The sequence below is a fragment of the Trichosurus vulpecula genome, chromosome 1, assembly GCF_011100635.1.
Source record: "Trichosurus vulpecula isolate mTriVul1 chromosome 1, mTriVul1.pri, whole genome shotgun sequence".
Taxonomy (NCBI): domain Eukaryota; kingdom Metazoa; phylum Chordata; class Mammalia; order Diprotodontia; family Phalangeridae; genus Trichosurus; species Trichosurus vulpecula.
In genome coordinates, this window is record NC_050573.1 from 94,329,835 (window position 1) to 94,348,629 (window position 18,795).

General features: G+C 38.5%; 1 protein-coding gene across 1 annotated transcript in view; it reads left to right on the forward strand.

The window, feature by feature from the left end:
- Positions 1-18,795, forward strand: part of COL22A1 (collagen type XXII alpha 1 chain) — a 570,107-nt gene that overhangs the window by 503,585 nt on the left and 47,727 nt on the right. The window contains exons 46-49 of the mRNA XM_036741444.1: positions 2,534-2,587; positions 4,057-4,110; positions 10,380-10,433; positions 12,732-12,785. Coding sequence (XP_036597339.1) covers positions 2,534-2,587; positions 4,057-4,110; positions 10,380-10,433; positions 12,732-12,785 — 216 coding nt within the window. The remainder of the gene's footprint in view (positions 1-2,533; positions 2,588-4,056; positions 4,111-10,379; positions 10,434-12,731; positions 12,786-18,795) is intronic.

The following is an 18,795-nucleotide window of genomic DNA, read 5'->3' on the forward strand; positions in this document are numbered from 1 at the left end:
TTTGTTTGTTTCTTTATGTCTCATGAAGTCATTAGCTTCCACTTGCCCAATTCTAATTTTTAAGGAATTATTTTCTTCAGTGAAATTTTGTACCTCCTTTTCCTCTTTAAGAAGTTCTCTTCAGTGATTTTTTGTATATCTTTTTCCATTTGGCCAATGCTTTTTTTCAAAACATTCTTCTCTTCACTGGGCTTTTGTGCCTCTTTTACTACTTGAACTATTCTGTTTTTTAAGGTTTTAATTTCTCCAGTATTTTTTTTTGTCACCTTTACCAAGTTGTTGACTCTTTTTTTCATGATTTTCTTTCATCACTCTCATTTCTCTTCCCAATTTTTCCTGTATTTCTCTTACTTGATTTTTAAAATGTTTTTTAAGCTCTTCATGGCCTGGGGCCAATTCACATTTTTTTTTTGAGGCTTTGGATGTAGGAGTTTTGACTTTGTTGTCTTCTTCTGACTTTGCATTTTGATCTTTCCTGTCACCATATTAACTTTCTATGGTCCTCTTCGAGAACAAACATCAACTACTATGAGTAGTAGTAGGAGCTGCTCCACTTGGAGGCTCAACTGGAACTGGCCAGTTGGGCAACACAGCTCTTTCTTTCTTTCTTTCTTTCTTTCTCTCTTTCTTCCTTCTTTTCCTTCCCTCCCTGCCTTCCTTCCCTCCTTCTTTCCTTTCTTTCCTTTCCCTTCCCTTCCCTTCCCTCTGTCCACATAGGGTATGTGGGTGTTCTGCTCAAAGGAATATAAATTTTGATCACTGAAACCTCGCAAGGTATCTTGGGGTTTATGGGCTAGATTGTTTTTAGGACCATGCCTTGAACCCAAGTCACTCTGGATTCTCATTCATTGGCCAACAATGTGTCCCAGTTCAAACCCCATATTGTCATAGTTTGTTCCCTGATTGGCTCAGAGTGAATATAAATAGCATTTTTTTTTTTCTGTTTTGGCCAGAAACCCTGAGGCTCTTCCTCACCATGATTGATTTCTTTTCTTTTCTCTTTTAATAGATGAAAGAGGCCATTCTTTGTCTCATTTCTTACCTAGACTTAATCATTGAATGGACATTTCCTTGGTCAAACTGAGACCTATTACAGACTTTAGCTTAAAACATCCAAGGTCTCCCACTGCTTCCAGGACCATCTCCAGCATCATAATATTCCCCATATATACAAGAAGATGCTAACATTGGTAAACTATGAACTAAATCAACAATTTTGATTTCGGTAGGAATTAGATCCATATCTTGCCACTGGACTCAGATAGCTCTGGAGGAGTAAATGAGGCTGGTGGCTTTGCATAATCCTTCCTCACTTAAATCCAATTCAGTAATGTAATCACATCACCTGCCTGATGTCATAGTCTTCTTAGAGAATTGAGAACAAACAACAGTAAGAAGTACCTTTCTAATCTTTAGTCAGGATCTTTTTTCTGCCTTTTGTTCATTTTCCAGCCTATTTCTTGACTTTTAGCTCTTTTTAAAGTAGAGCTCTACTTCCAGGGTAGAGGATGCACTTTCCCAAACTTCAGGGGTTTTGTGAAGCTATTTTAATTGATTCCTCTAGAGGCCTGTATGTTTTCAGTTCTTCTAAGATGGTATGATCTAAGAAGCAGTGTGTTTACTAATTTTGTCCTGTGCTCTGGTCTGTGAGCAACCTCAAGTACTCTTTTTTGCCCTGGAACTGTAAGGAAGGTCCCCATTCCACTGGAGCCACAAGCTGTAGTATGCCAGTGCTCCTCCTTGCCCTGGGACTGCCACCCAGGACTGAGACCCAGATTCAAGAAGATGGCAAGGCAATAGAGTCCTGCCCCTGGTGCCAGCGTGGGAACCCTGCAAATCTCTTTCTGACCTATTGTCCAACCCCCTTACCCTCTGTAGGCTGAGAGGTCAGGAAACTGCCACTGCTGCTACTGATTCAGTCACTCCCAATACCTGCTCCCAGTTTGCTGGGGCCCAGTCTACACTAATGGGGCCAGGACTGCACTGCTTTCTTACCCTGGTGAAACAGATCTTTCCTGCTGACCTTCTAAGTTGTCTTGGGCTGAAAAATTGTTTCAATCTGTCTTTTTGTGGATTCTGCCACTCTAGAATTGGTTTGTAGTCATTATTTGAAGGTATTTGAGGGAGAGCTCAGGCGAGACCCTGCCTTTATTCCATCATCTTGGCTACAGCTCCGCCTATGCAAATTGTATTACAATTTTAAAATTTTTATAAATTTTGTAAAGTGTAAATTCCTAGAAGTTACGAGATGTTTTTTTAAACATTCTTAGTGCCTAGTTTCTGGTATGTACTTACAAGTATTTCCTGAAATGATTTGATTTGAATCTTGGATCCCTCACAAATGGTGCTTATATCCAGGGTCTTATATTTTTTTTCAGAGTTTTTTTTGTTTTGTTTTGTTTTTGATTTTGGTTTTGGTTGGTATATCCCTTTGGTGAGAAGGGAACATTTTGACAGATCAATAGCTTGTGTATATCTAGCGTGGTTCTAGTAAAAACATTTTTTTCAGTGATTATTTTCTCTTTCCCCTCAGGGCACTAAAGGAGAGCCAGGAGCAGATGGTGAGATTGGACAAAAAGGTGAACAGGTAATAATCTATTTCCTTCCTAATTTCCCATTCATTCCCAGGAATCATCAATATTACATCCACAAAGCTATTTTCCCAATTTCTTCCTTAAAGGATAACTTCCTTTGGCTAAGTTAGGAATAAAAATAACTATTTAATCACCTCCCAGCTTAAAAATCTTCCATGCCTGTTTTCCTTTCCACTATATGCCTAATTATCTTCAAAGATACTCCAAGAAAGTATCTTTTCCTACAAGGAACTTCCTCTCTAATTCTGTGGGGTTTTCTGGCTTAATCTGCCCTCTGTCTGTCAAAATGATATTTATTAAAGACATAAAAGATTCCCAGTTACTTGATCCAGTTCTCAATTTAGTTCAGTTCAATCTCATAAACTATAAACATGACTCATCAGACAATTATCTTTGTCACAAATGAAATACTTCCTTTAAAGTTGTGTGCTGGTGAGTTCAGACTATGAGTCACTCATATTATTATCTACCTATAATAATTCGATAATTCATGTAATTCATGTTGAATACCTCCTCTCTTGCTTATATATATATATATATATATACATACATATATATATATATATATTATACATACACATAGATACATTTATCTATGCATACATAAATACATATGGATATATAGGTATAATTTATTTTATATTTATATATATAAATATATTTACTTTTATATTTATTTAGATACATATATACACATATTTATATATACATATATTATGCATATATACCTATCTTATTCTTTATTTGCCCACCAATAATATTTTGTTATCCTGCTTCATCATAGTATGAAGGTGACCCTACGCTCCCTAAGTCTAAAATAGAGGGTAGAAGTTTTGGCAAATCTTTCCAAATTGGAAAAATTCAGTATATACCCAGATCTGTCACCCAAGGAGCAGGCAAGCTAAATTTAGAGGCTTATCATCAGAACTTAGTGAACAGATAATGATATCTGTCCTCTCACCAACCAATAATGTATGTTGGGGTTATTATCTGTGCCAGTGAAATCCCAGATTTTGTGAAACATTGAAATAATTCTCATTCATAGAATCATACATGCTAAAAATTTGGAATTGGCCTTAGAAGACAACTAATCCAACCTCCAACTTCATTACTAGAAACACTATTTTTTTTAAGAATTTGTGGTTTCATTCATGTGATTTATTTTCTACCCATACAAATCCCAATCTCTTTATACTTCAGCATATGGTCTAATAGGCCTGTGATAGCCAAGAAATGTATCACCTGTTTGCTCACATTTTGATTACAAATCTCTCATCAATTAGTCATAGTGGATAATTACATCCGGTATAGATTGGGTTCCATGCCTTCTGAAGTCTCTTCTAGTACCATGATTGTATGAGTCTATAAAACATATGAAAAAATGAATGATTAAATGAATGAATGAATATACAAAAACTCTAAGATCTCTACTGTTTCTCCCTCTCCCCCACCCCACTCCCAGGGTCATCCTGGAGTTCCTGGTTTCATGGGACCAGCAGGGGACCCAGGGCCACCTGTAAGTAGTGTTGTTGGGTTTTTTTTTTTGTTGTTTGTTGTATTTTTACCTCGATGCTTTACAAGATCATCTTAAATGCCTCCCTTCCCTTTTCAAACTCTGGTGTGATGTTCAAGACGTCCACTTGCACTTGTCTCTGGACGGTGCTCTGGACAATCTGCATTGGTTGGAGGCAGATTGAGAGGAATGGACTGAAAAGAAATGGAAGGAAAGTTATGGAGGAACCTGAAAGTGAAAAATGAAAGTAAGAGCCACATTTGAAAAGCTTAGGGATAGAGACTTCATTAGGCATTTCATAGGATTTTGAACTGGAAGCTACCATGGAGTTCCCCTAGTCATAAGATCATAAATCTAGAGCTGTAAGGGATCTCAGAGATGGCCTTTTCCAGCCTCCTTATTTTACAAATGAGGTAACTGAGGCCCAGGAAGGTTAAATGACTTGTCTGAGGTGACACTGATTGTAAGTGTCAGATACAGAGTATGAATGAGGTCCTCTCACTTCAAGGTCACTGTTAGTCCAATGTCTTGATTTTTAAAATAAGGAAGCTGATGCCTAGAAAGAAGTGCCTTGACCAAGGTCATAGACAGGTAATTAGTGGCAGAATTGGGACTTAGAACTGCTAAGTCCAGTGGTTTTAACAACCTTTAAGTCTTTAAACAATCATAATATTCCCCATATATACAACAAAATGCTAACATTGGTAAACTATGAACTAAATCAACAATTTTGATTTCAGTAGGAATTAGAATGAGGTGGGACTCCTCCTTCTCCCCCTCCTATTTCTCCTCCTCTTCTTTCTCTCCCTCCTCCAATCCCACCCCTGCCCCATTCCAACCAGAGCTTCTTAACACAGAGTCCGTGGTTTGCAAGACATTCATGAACTTGGGCAGGGAGCTCCTTTATTTCTCCTAAGTTATAATGAAAATTTATTATTTCCTTCAATTATCTAAAAATGTTGTTTTAAGAAGGGGTCCGTAGACTTCACCAAATTGATACAGGGATCTATGATACAAAAAAAAATAAGAATCTCTGTTCTGTTCTTTTGTCTTCTTCTAATTCCAGTGAAACAGATCATGAAGCCTTCATCCCCAACCTATCTAAGGGTCATTCCTTTCTTCATTCTTCATCCTGAGTTTCTTCCATAGCCTTTCCTTTCATTGCTTATCTATCGTTTCATCCCATTCTGCCTCCTCCCAGTTCCAATGTTTCAGAAACAATGCCAATTAATGGCTTTACTAACTATTAGTTGACTATAGGACATGGAATAATATCCTCTCTGGCCTTTGAAAGTCTGTAGTGATAAATTGCTACCAGGCATCCTAGTCTTATCAAATCTAAGCACTGGAAGACACTCTTTAGAGGTCCTCTCATCTGACCTTCACACCTCACTTCATGTTCAGAATTCCATAGTCACGTTTCCTCAGAATGAGAAACTGTATTAATCAGAGTATTCAGAGTCAGAAGATCTGGGTCTTAATTCCAGTTTTACCACCAAATCACTGAACACAACTGCTAGAATTATATACATCAGAGCTAGAAGAGAACTTAGCTATCATCTCAGCCAAGTCATTTTACAGACAAGGAAACTGAGGACCAGAGGAGGAAAGAGGTTTGTCCAAAACCATAGAACTACTAAGTGGTGCAGCTGCAGTTGAGATTCAAAACTAGGCACTGTGACATCAAGGTCATATGATATCAGAGTGGCTCACATCTACCCACTTGACCCTGGCCTAGACACTTCCCCTCTTGAGAATTCATTTTCCTCATCTATAATCTGAGGTTAAGATGAGATAAGATCACCTTAGATCACTTTCACCTTGAAATTTTTGATTAGTACAGTTTCTGGTCCACAGTGAATGATTAATAAATACTTACTGACCAACTGACTTTTACCTTTTTCTGAGCCTTGTTTTTTCATCTGAAAAATGAGGTCATTAATACTTACACCACCTGCCTCACAGAATTCTTGTGAGGGAAGTGCTCTGTAAACTGTAAAATGCTCCAGAAATGTGAGCTATACTTATCACTGTTATAGTTTGCTAATCAGATTGTGGTAGAGATCGAATGAGATTATCCCTGGGAAAGAACTTCATACTCCATGAAACACGACGCAAATGTAAGGAATGATGATTGTCTGTTTCCATCAGAAGCTTCTGAATGATCCCTTTCCATGTGCTTTAACCTTGAAATAAACACTAAACTGCTCCAGCTTATGACCACATTCTGTTTTGCTTCTTCTGCCCCTGTGTGCTGGCCCTCTTGTCTTCCATAGATCACTTGTGCTCTTCCTCTGTGAATTACATCTCATTTATTTCAAATGATTCATGGTATTCATCAATTGTAGCCATAGCAACAGAGAACATAGTACTGCATCAGTACCTCCGGCCCTTCTCCATTCATTTCCAGTTTACATTTCCCTAAGGTTCTTTATGGGTCCACAAAGGTCTAAGAAATTGTGCATATCCCAGCATGCTCATTTCTCAGCGTGGTCACCATTCTTTTCAGATTTCACATGTCTTCTGCACATGAGAGCCACATTCCCATACCTTCTTTCAGGATGGCAGGAGACTTAGCTACTTGAGTTAGAGGAGAGAAAAGTCCCATTCTAGAGGTGAAATGGTAGAGAGGAAAGGGAATTGTGGGTAACTCACTGGCCCTTATAAATTTCACAATCTATTCCAATCCTTTGTTTCCATCAATAAAATCCTTTTGATGCCTACCTCATAGAGTGGATATGAGGATAATATGTTGTAAATTCTAAATTGCTGAATAAATATACTATTCTTATTTATATCTATGTTATTATCCTTTATTAATTAGGTTGAAACCAGAGCCTTAGTCAGAAAAAGCCAGAAAGTCAATGGTCAATCATACAGTGCGAGAATCAGTACCAGATCCAGAAGGGAAATTCAGTATCTCTAGTTGGACTCTGGTCATTCACTCATTATGTTTTAGAAACTAGAAGGGATCCTAGAAGCCATTTAGTCTAATCCTCTCCTTTTAAGGATGAAGATTATGAGGGCCAGAAAAGTCAAAGGGCTTTTCTAGGGTTAGAGCCTGGATTAGATCATTAACTTCAATTTATCAAAATTGTATTAAGACCCTACAAAGCATAAGATCCAGTGCCAGGCATTGGGGATATACAGAGAATCTGTGATTTCATCAACTTTTGAAGCACTCAATATGAGAAGTCCTTCCCCAAGTACAGATTGCAACCTGTCTATTTAAGGAGAAGTCTTAGGACAGATTTTCTCTCCATTTTCCACTAGCTATACTGCTTTTGGACTTCTCTGGAACTCTCCAGCATGCCCCCACACAGGGTACTTCTCCCATCACCACTCCTTTTCAGTTCCCTGTTGTGTGTTGTCTTCTCCTATTAGACTGTAAACATTTAGCACAATGCATTGGCACATAGTAAATGCTTAATAAAAGTTTATTGACTGTCGCTTAATAGCTCATAGATTTAGAGCAGAAAAGTACCTTAGAGGATAGTGAGTCCTAATCCCTCATTTTACAGATGAGAAAACTGGGGCCTAAATAATTTAAATGAATTGACCAGCATCATATGGCAGCTAGGCGGTATCATAGATAGAGCCCTGGGATCAGGAAGACCTGAATTCAAATGCTGCCTCAGACACTTCTTAGCTGTGTGACAACCTGTCTGCCTCATTTTCCTCATCTTTAAAGTAAAGATAATAATAGTACCCACATCCCATGGTTGTTATGAGGATTAAATGAGTTAATATCTATAAATACTTTGCAAAATTTAGTGTTATATAAATGTTAGCTATTATTATTAGAATTACCGATGTAAATTATTACTATTATTACAATTAGCAATGTAATTCTAATAATAAAAAAATTACATCTCACATTATATTTATAGTATATAAGGGACTCGATCTTTTAATTTATTCCTCACAGCACTGTCAGATAGACAGGTCAGACCATGGATTATAGATGACAAAACTGCGCTTTGAAGAGACCATATCAATCACTTTGAATAGGAGCTTTTACTTAGTGTCAGCTAGTAAGCTATGAAGCTGTGACATAAATCCATTTATTTTTACTCCCTCCACAAAGCTCTTTTGCACACAGTGGGCTCAGTGTTTATTAAGCACTTCCTATATACCAGGCACAGTTGTAGTAAAGAACTTGCCCAGACTCACATCATAAGTCACCGATATAGCTGGGATACAACAGGACATACATTCTAACTCCATATGCATTGCTCATTCTATGACTATCCACGTAATGGACACCATGCAGACTCTGAATTGCACAAGACTGGAAAATTATTTAAGGCAAAAACACCTTTTTTGAAGTTGGAATTAGGTTGGACTGGGGGAAAGCCCAGGTTTTTCCACTTACTAGCCACGTAAGCTTGAACAAGTCATGTGCTCTTTTCTAAGACTCAGTTTCCCCATGTTCAAAGTAAAGGGTTTGTATTAAGTGCTTGCTTTTTAAGGTTCATTCTAGATAAATGAGTCAGGACTATAAATTCAGAGGGCATCTGTTAAGCATTTACTGATATTCAAAGAACTATGCTGGGTGCTGAGGGTACAAAGACAAATGAAATCCTCCCTGCCCTCAAGGAGTCCGCACACATAATTATGACTTGATTTCATTCATCACCCCCTCCATCTCCTAAAACGCAGACTACAAGTCACCCAACCAGGCAGCCGTCTATGTGACGTGTCCAAATGACTGGTTCCCTTCACTCCCTCGATGTTTATTTCTTAATGTCCCTCCTTCCTCCCTATCATCAGGCCTGAAGGCATCATATAAAATAGGTTGGGGGCCGGGCGGGGGGAAGATTCCTCTGACAGTATGCTCTGACAAAGGGGCTCCAATAAAGGTTTCTGGCAGCTCTAAATTCTACAGACCAACAAATGTGCCTGACTCGTCAGACCGCTGCCTCCCTCTTGCAGTTAAAGACCATGCGTCCTTGAGCAAGCCTGACTCATGGCTGGATGATTTTTCTCTGTCTCTCACTCTATGATGCCCTGGCCACTCAACCCCTTTGTTCCTGTGGGCCTGGCCTGATAGATAGTCACTTTCTTCATTGCTGTTTGTTCTCTGGGAATGAAAACCAGGTTCTTCTGTTGAATATTCAAGAGCTAGAATGCTGTCCCTTTCACTTATTTATTTATTTGAAAGACAACTGTTGGGAGGCTGAATACCTGCACAGCCTTGAGTGATCGTTCACTTTTATGAAAGACATAGTGTTTAGCATAGATGGACCCTAATTTCTTCATCCATAAAATGGGTGTGGAAGTACTTGCACTATTGAACTCATAGAATTGTGAGGATTTGTAAACTGTCATATCATGTGTTCTTCCTTCCCCGGTTGGAATGTGAGCTCCTTGAGAATGGGTCTGTTCTGCTTCTCTATTTGTGTGGTACAGTGGGCGGGGGGGGGGGGGTAGGGATGAAGGTGGGGTGGGGACACTGACTCTAAAATGACAGTACCTGGGTTAATATTCCACCTTTGACAATTTTCTATATGGATGACCAGAAGTAAGTCGTTTAGCCCCCCAGGCTTCAGTTTCCTCATCTATGTGTGTGTAGGGGGGCGGGTGATGGGGGTTATTATACTAGAAGGTCTCTAAATTCCCTTATGATCCTGTGAGCTTATCTTTCCATTAGTTTAAAGCTTTAAGAATTTGTCATTTTATCCTTGTAGGTATTTTTCTCTACCTATGCATGTCCTGATCTCTGCATTCCCCTGTCAAAGATTTAATGAGTTGCTGTGGCCAAGAAATCCATCGACTGGTTGCAAACGTCCTGGTCCTGAAACTCTCCTCAGTTAGCTAGGCTGGTCCTCACATGATAGACGCATTGTCAGGCCCTATTCAAAGCCTTCTCAGTGTTGCCTGAGCTTGTGTTGGGCTGGCTGGAACCCACATTTCATTCCCACCATGCGGGACAGCAGAGGAGGATTTTAGTGGAAGCTGGTGTAATTGTTATCATTCTCTTGACTGCATACTGATCATTTTTTATTGGAATAGAACCTCCTTCCACACTCACCTTTATTTTCAGCTTCAGCCTGAGGGTGCGAGAGGGAAAAGTAAAAGTGTTTGGACTTCCTAGTCCAGTAGTCTGTTCTCCAGCATGGACCTGAGGGATGTGTGACTTACATGTTTGTCCAGTGCTGTGAATGGACAGAAGACTTGATTATTCTCATAGTTGCTGTGATTAAGCATGTCAGCAAGACTGGTGGAGGAACTCTTCATATGTTCTCTATGCTGGTTTTTTGTTTCCTCAGGGGACAGTTGGTGCCTCAGGACCTCCCGGCCCACCAGGAAACCCAGGAGTGACAGTAAGCCTTCCACTGTAGAATCATATTGAATGAATCACTAAATTCTATCCATTCTGCCTTAATAACATCTCTCCCTTCTATTACCTCCATCCACTACTGCTGCCATCACCCTAGTTCAATTTCTCATCCCCTCTAATCAGAACTAATAGAACACCCATGAAAATGATCTTTCTGCCTCTGGCCTCTTCCTTTTCTAATACCTCTTACATACCACAATTCATAGCCTGTGCAATCTTCCTAATACAGAATTCCGATTGATATCCTTTCTTTACTTCATAACCTTGAGAAGCATCCCTTTTCCTGCCAAATAAAACATGTATGTATATATATATATATATATGGTGGTGTGTTATATCTATATATACATATATATTTTACATATAAAATATGTGTATATATACATTTGTATATATTTTCATATATACATACACACATATATTTTACACATATATACATATACACATATACATATACACATACACACACATATATGTGTGTACGTGTGTGTGTGTGTATACATATATATGGAGAGAGAGAGAGAGAGAGAGAGAGAGAGAGAGAGAGAGAGAGAGAGAGATCCTGGCCTTCAAAGCCTGCCATAATCTAGCTCCAATTTATCCTTCTTACTAGGGTCAAGGAAGAGCTCTTTGTTTATTTCAGTTTAGTGTGGTGCAATGAGAAGCAAGATGGATTTGAATTCGGAGGATCTGGTTGAAGATCCTGAAACCTAGCTCTGCTGCTTAAAACCTGGGTTATCTCTAACAATTCATTTAATCTCTCTGGTCCCCAGTTCCTTTATCTGTAAAAGGAGTGAGTAGCTCTAATTCCCCAGGAAACTCTTTAAGCCTACAAACTGCAAATGAGTTGCCTAAGTGCAAATCAAGAACTTGTAAGAATTTCCCCACTGGGAACTTCCTAAGATGATGAAATAACAGGTCCAGACCTAAAAACATGTAGAACTAGTAGAGATGATAGTCCTATTGCCATCTGCCTTGTCTGGACCACATTGATATTATGATGTTTACCTCTGGAAGACATATTTTAGGAAAGACAGTGATAAGCTAGAGAGTGCCAAGAGGACGGCAACCAGGATGGTGAGGAAACTGGATCCCCTCTTCCATGAAGATTGATTGAAGGAATAGAGATATTTACTGTGGAGAAGAGTGCTTAGTGGTGACATTATACTCATATTCAAATACCTGAAGGACTGTCAGGTAGAAGATGAATTAGACTTAGTTTTCGTATCACAAGCAGGCACAACAGAGGAGCAATGGGTTGGAGTTCCAATGAAGCAGATCAAGGCTTGAAAGTCTAACACTCAGTGCTGTCTAAGAATGCAGTGGACTGCCTACAGAATAGATGGGTTCCTCAAAACTGGTAGTCTTGAAGTATAGCTAGATGACTTTTTATTTTTAAGGATCCTATCTTTATTGGAAATTCTTATCCAAATGTGATTTGTCTTGGTTCTATAGTCCTTCCTCTCCGCATTCTCCAATTCCGTCTCACGGGTGACATTGGACCTTTTCTTAGAGATCTTTTGGCTATAATGTGCTCACTTTTGTCACTGTCAGTCAACGTTTTTGAGCCCTTATATGTCATGAACTATGCTAAGCACTGGGAATATAAAGACAATCCCATACTCTAATGAAGGAGAGAATATACAAAGAACTATGTATAAATAAGTTGTACACAGAAAAAATTGAAGATGATCTCAGAGGAAAGGCAGTAAAATTGAGGGTTTGGGAAAGGCTTCTTGTAGATGGCGGCACTTTAGCTGAGACTTAAAGGTAGAGATGAGGAGGGAAAGCATTCCATGCATAGGAGACATCCAGTGAAAATGTTTAGTCTCTTTCAAGGAATAGCAAGGAGGCCAGTGTCATTGATCACAGATTACATGGTGGAGAGTAGAGTATTGGAGGGTAGGAAGGGGTCAGGCTATGAAAAACTTTGAATGCCAAATGCCAATTTTATATTTGATGCTAGAGTTTATTGGATATGATGCTGACATGATTAGATCTGCACTTTAGGAAGATTAATTTGAAAACTGAGTGGAGGATGGAATGAAGTAGGGAGAGACTCGAGGCATGGAGGCCAACTAGCAGGCTATTACGCTAGTCCAGTCTTACAGTGGGGATTTCAGGAGTAACATAAGCTCTGGACCAAATGCATTTCCAGACATTTGTTCCCAAAGAGTCTTCTGCCACAGCAGACTATAGCCTTGATGTGCTGAACTCATTCTTCTCTAGAAAGTGCATAGCAATGTGAAAATAATGCAGCTGCATCTTGGGTCTTTTACAGGGTAAAGATGGCCCTCCTGGTCCCCAAGGCCCACCTGGATTACCTGGAATTCCTGTAAGTAGCATGTGGTTATTTATTCATTCTAAATCATTCAGAGTATAGCACTAAAATGGGCTATTGGATCAGAAAAGGTCCCAAGTGGCAGTGGGAGGAAAAGGGAGGAATTTACCATGAGGACATTCATTATACTTACCCATTACTCTTGGAAACTATATGTCACATGTCTAAAGCTCTTTAAGGTTTACAAAGAACCTTCTTCACAACAACCCTATGACCTGTACAGTGACAATTTCCCAGTTTCCAGGTGAGAAAACTGAGATCTAGTGAAGTGACTTGTCTAACATCCCACAAATAATCAGTGTTGGACATGGGACCAGAACACAGGGCTTCTGTCATTAAGTCCCATGCTTCGTAAAACTCAACAATTTCAGAAGACCTTCCTCATCTAAATATAGCCAAGCCTATCAATGCTCTTCCAAAAACAGAGAATTCAATTAGTTGTCTCTCTTTGTGACCAGTCTATAGGATGTTGTTTATGGCCTGCCCTACTCATAGAAAGTTCAGGATGAAATCAATGAAATCAAGATCTCGATGAGCAAGGTGGCACAGAATGCTTCTCACCCTTATTGAGTAACCAATTGGCTACTTGCCCACAACTTCAGTTACGAAGTGGCTGGTACTCTAGAGGGGACAGATGTACCTGAGACTTGGGTTTTCAGGCCTTCTCTGACTTTATGTTAAAACATAAGTGGTGAGACACATTTTTACTTTACATCCAGTCACTCACTCCTAAGACCCCATATGAGAGTTTTGGCAAAAGAGGTGATGACTGTGGAATTGTTGTCCCATCATCCATTATTTCATTAATTCATTCAAAAAACATCCATCTTTCAAGGCCCAGCTTAACTGTTCCCTTTTGCAAGAAGCCTGTCTTGGTCTTTTCAGGTAAAAGCAATCTCATTCTCCACTGAGTAAACATCGATAGTACTCTGTGTTCCCTTAATAGTACTTTCACTTTGTGCCTTGGAACACACATTGTGCTATGTAAATTGCACGCATTCTTTATCTCCTCTACTAGACAAAAATTCTTTGAGGGCGAGAGTCCTTGTTCTATCCATGTTTGAATGTCCATCATGCTGCATCGTTCTAGATATAGTTCATTGCTCCTAGTGGGTGCTTGGTAATGATTTATTGACAAAGGGAAAATATTTTGAGCACATTTTATTCTTTCCCCCTTGCTATCATATTTATTTTTGTATGTGTCTAGTCCTCTTCAGTTACATGCTAAACTCCATGAGAGCAGAAACAGGGTTATTTTTCAGCTTCATATCCCCAGCACTGAACAGAGGACTCAACACATAACAGGTACACAATAGATGCTTATTAAATTGACAGTGACACATAGTGCTTAGATCTGTGAAGTATACACAGAATAAAAATATAGTCCCTGCCCTCACGCTGCTTATATGACATCTGTAAAGAGAGGATTTAAACATGTGAAGATTAATATTCAAAGAAATGATTAACAATTGAAAAAATGTCTGTGGGTAGTATATAAAGACCAAATAGGTAATATACTCTATAAGCAGCATGGTATCAGGGACAGGAGAAATCCGTATGGGTTTAGAAAGCCTCATAGTGGGGAGGGATTTCTTTCCTTTGTCTATGAATGAGATTTGGATCAATGGAAAAGAGTAGAAAGAGATGAAGAGATGTCTGGGTAAGAGAAATGTGTAAGAGTGGAATGTGCATTGTATGTCAAGTGGGGAGGGGCAGACAGTGAGAGACCAGGATAGATGATAGAATTATTTCTGATTAGTAGCTCTGCCCTTAATAATCTGTGTCACCCTGGACAAATCACTTACCCTTTCTTAGCCTTAGTCAGCTCATCTATTAAATAAGAGAATTTTACTAGATAATTTCTAAGCTCCCTTCCAGACCTAATATACTATGGAGAGAAGGCTAGAAAGGAGGCAAAATGCTGGTGGGCCTTCAATACTAGACCAAGGAGAGAAGATTTTAGTCTGAAAGCAGTTGAGGATGTATATGTGAAGGGTACATTTTCATGTTGGCTCTTTGATTTTAGATATTAAAACTGACATTAACGTACAAAGATTTAAGGATATTTTAAAAATTTGGTGTCTGTATCTTTTTTCTGTTTCATCTTCCAAGAAATTTATTTTCCAAGAAATCCCTCACCCTGAGTCACCCAGACAGCCATCCCTTAAATGAAATATTTTTTTAAGAGAGGGGGAAAAGCAATTCAATCAAGCTAACCATTACATCAGTTAAATCTTAAGTATAGACATTTGTTCCATATCCACAGTCTCCTACCTCTCCAGAGAAGAGAGAGGTACATGCTCATATCTCTTCTTTGGGACCAAGCTTGGTCATTAAAATGCAAACTTGAATTATAATTTGTTGCTGTTGTTCTTCCTATTAAACTGCTCTAATCATTGTGCATATATTTTCCTGGTTCTTCTTACTTCCCTTTGTATCAGTTCATATGTCTGCCCACGTCTCTCTGTGTTTATCATGTGTTCATTGTTTCTTACAGCACAGTCATGTACCATTGCATTCATGCACCATCCTTTGTTTAGTGATTCCAGTCTTTAAGCATCTACGTTTTTCGAGTTCTTTGCTACTACAAAAAATATGAAACATTTTTTACGTCTTTAATTTCCTTGAATTATATGCCTAGCAGTGAGATTTTGGAGTCAGAGAATGGTGTTTTATTCACTCCCATAGCATCATTACAAATGAGAGAAAGAGGAGAAGGAGGAGGAGTAGAAGGAGGCAGAGGAGGAAGGAGGAAAAAGAGAAAGGAAGAGGAGGAAGAGAAAGAGGGAGAAGGAAAAGGAAGAGGAGAGGGAGAGGGAAGAGAAGGAAGAAGAAGAAGAAGGAAGAAAGAAAAAAAGAAGATTGTGGTACATGAATATAATGGTACACGTATCAGATTGCCTAAAATTATTGAAGAGGAAAGCAACAAATGTTGGAAGGGATTTGGAAAAATTGGGACACTAATTCATTGTTGGTGGAATTGTGAACAGACAACCATTTTGGAAAGTAATCTGGAATTATGCCTAAAGAGTTATGAAATTGCCTATACCCTTTTACCCCACTACTAGGTTTATTTCCAAGTATGATTATGGAATAAGGAAAAAAACCTACATATTCTAAAGTGTTTATAGCAGCTGTCTTTGTAGTAGCAAAGAACTGGAAATTTCAGAGATGCCCATCAGTTAGGGAATGGCGGAACAAGTTATGATATATGATTGTGATGGAATACTATTGTGCTATAAGAAACGATGAGCTGAATGATCTTAGAAAAAAGTGGAAAGACTTGCATGAAGTAATGAGCGAAATGAGCAGAACCAAGAGAACATTGTATACAGTAATAGCAATATTGTTTTAAGAATGACTTTGAGTGGATAGGTCATTTTGACTATTATAAATACCCAAATTAACTATAGATGACATATGAAGAAAGACACTATCCACATCCAGAGAAAGAACTGATAAATAGAAGTATGTGTAGAACAATTTTACGTAAAAATAATTATTTGTGTCTAATGATAGCCACTTCTTAGGGAGGGGAAGGGGAAAAAAGAAATTTACATGATAACTTTATTATATTTTTAAAAGGAATAACAACTTGTCCATATAAATTGTCAGTTTAATGGGCAATTATCTTTTTATTATACTATGTTACCGAAATGCTTGTTTTATTCCATAAATTTAAAAAAAAAGAAAAGAAAGTGGGGAAAAGAAAGAAAGGAAAGTGAGAGGAGAGGAAGGGAGAGGAGGGGAGAGAAGTGACTACAAGAGAACACTGGGTTTATCCATGTATTCAGATAGGATATCATCAAGGCGGTTCAGTGGATAGAGCACCAAGCCTAGAGTCAAGAAGATGAGTTCAAAATAACTCTCAGACACCTACTAGTTATGAGACCCTGGGCAAGTCACTTAATTTCTGTTTGCCTCAGTTTCCTCGTCTGTAAAATTGAGATAACACTAGTACTTATCTCCCAGGCTTGTTGTAGGAGAGAATATTCATTACTCACAAAGCCCTACATAGTAGTAGTAATAATTATTATGTGGTATGCATGATAGTCCATGCAAGAAGACTTAGAAGATTCAGTTAAACAGGTAGGAGGAGAATAAGTAGAGGAAAGTTTTATGAAAACCATGCGACAGTGTATCAAGAAGGAGGGAACAGTCAACAGTGTCAAATGCTACAGAGAGGTTGAGAGTGACAAAGACAATTTCAGTTTGACCTGGAAGAAAAAAAAGTGTTGGCTCATCAGAAAATCTGTTTTCAAGAAGTTGATAAGTGGGTGGAAGATGAGGAAGCAAAGGCAATAGGTATAGAAGATGTTTTTTTCTAGACTGTTGTTGGCTTTGGAAGGGAGGAGCAAACTAAGATGAGTTTGAGTCAGTGATGGGCTGGTAAATATTTAATAACAGATTCTCCAAATAGCATTAAGTTCCATCTGTATCATTAACACTTTCTTAAATCTGGACAATCAACATAACAATAAATCAAGCTCTGAGTTGTATCATTTGATAATTTCTAAGGTAGAAGTGTTCACACTGAAAATTTAACCATCTGATTCTACAAGTTGGTTAGAACTGACTCCAGCACAGCCCTGTTTCTAGTGGACTGCAAGATCAAGTGAAAGTTCTCCAAGGATAGAAGAAATCAAAGCATGTCCGTAGATCTCATGGAAGGAGGTAGTAGATAAAGAGAGATTAAAAATATTGAAGTTTTATAAGCAGATTAAATCATAGCTTTTGCATATTCATGCACACTTTCGTAGATTCTCCTTGTGACTTTCTTAATAGTATCTCTCTCCCAAAGAAGGAAAAAGAAAACTTCTATCCTTTAGCTTAAACTTGAAATTCTCTTATCTGCTCAATTTTAAGTTTCTTAAGACTAAGGACCTTGTTTTATTCATATTTATAACTGATCCGGTACCTAACACAATATTTTGCCCACTAAATAAATGTTTGATGAATGGATGACCATATTATATGATAAACGTAGATCCATAGGTGCAAATCTATGAGAACCTTATTGAACACAACAAAATTCCGCCTTCCTCATAACCCACTCAGTTGATAGCCTCTATGTGAGGTCCTGGGCTCAAAGGCATCCGTAGATTGCAATGTGACTGTTTCTCTAAGTGCTTCATGCTGGCTTTGATGGGAAATCTGTGCTCACCCCTGCTGGAGAAATGTTTTTGTCAATTGCACCATTGTTCATGCTCCCCTTGACTTATCATTCTTCTAGCCCCTCTCTTTTTGCCCTCGTGCATTCAGGAAATGTTTTGGAAAGCAGACTTTTAATTGAAAAAAATCAATAATAGTTTTGCTAAAGACATACTGTGTTTACCAGTGTGCTGGGGGGCACTCAGTTCCCAGATATCTGCAGAGATACATTAAAACTATCTGACAGAAGTCTTGTTGGCAAACTAATGTGAATTTCCATGAGGAATTTCACTCTGCCAGCACTAAGGGAGTTAATTTTTTAAATGTTTTTATTACTATCTTTTGTTTTCAAATCTCCTATTTTCCCAGAAAATCCTTCCCTTATCCTTACCTCAGCCCAGAGAGCTTTCATTATCACAAAGAATAAAAATTAAACAAGAAAAATAATTCAGAGAAAATCACTAACTTACATTATCCAAGTCTAATATGTGAAAGGGGGGTTATTTAAATGAATCAGATTAAGAACAGATGACTTAAGTGTCAGATATCCTTTTCACGCTGCAGACCCTTTTCCCCAATCCATAAGCCAACATATGTTTTACAACAGAATCCCTCTAGGTCCTGTGGTCTAGTGCTCCATCCATTGTGGCCACCAAGCTTCCTTCCGCGGTCCTGTGAGTAGGTGTCTGTCGTAAACTTAAAACAAGATGCCACATGTGTGGATCTATTCTCCTGAATTGTGTAAAATATCCAAAGATTTGAGTTGGGCTAAAGTCAATGAATCAACCAACAAACTGTACTGATATTCCACTTATGCCCCCAACACTGTGCTAGGTCCTGAAAATACAAAGTC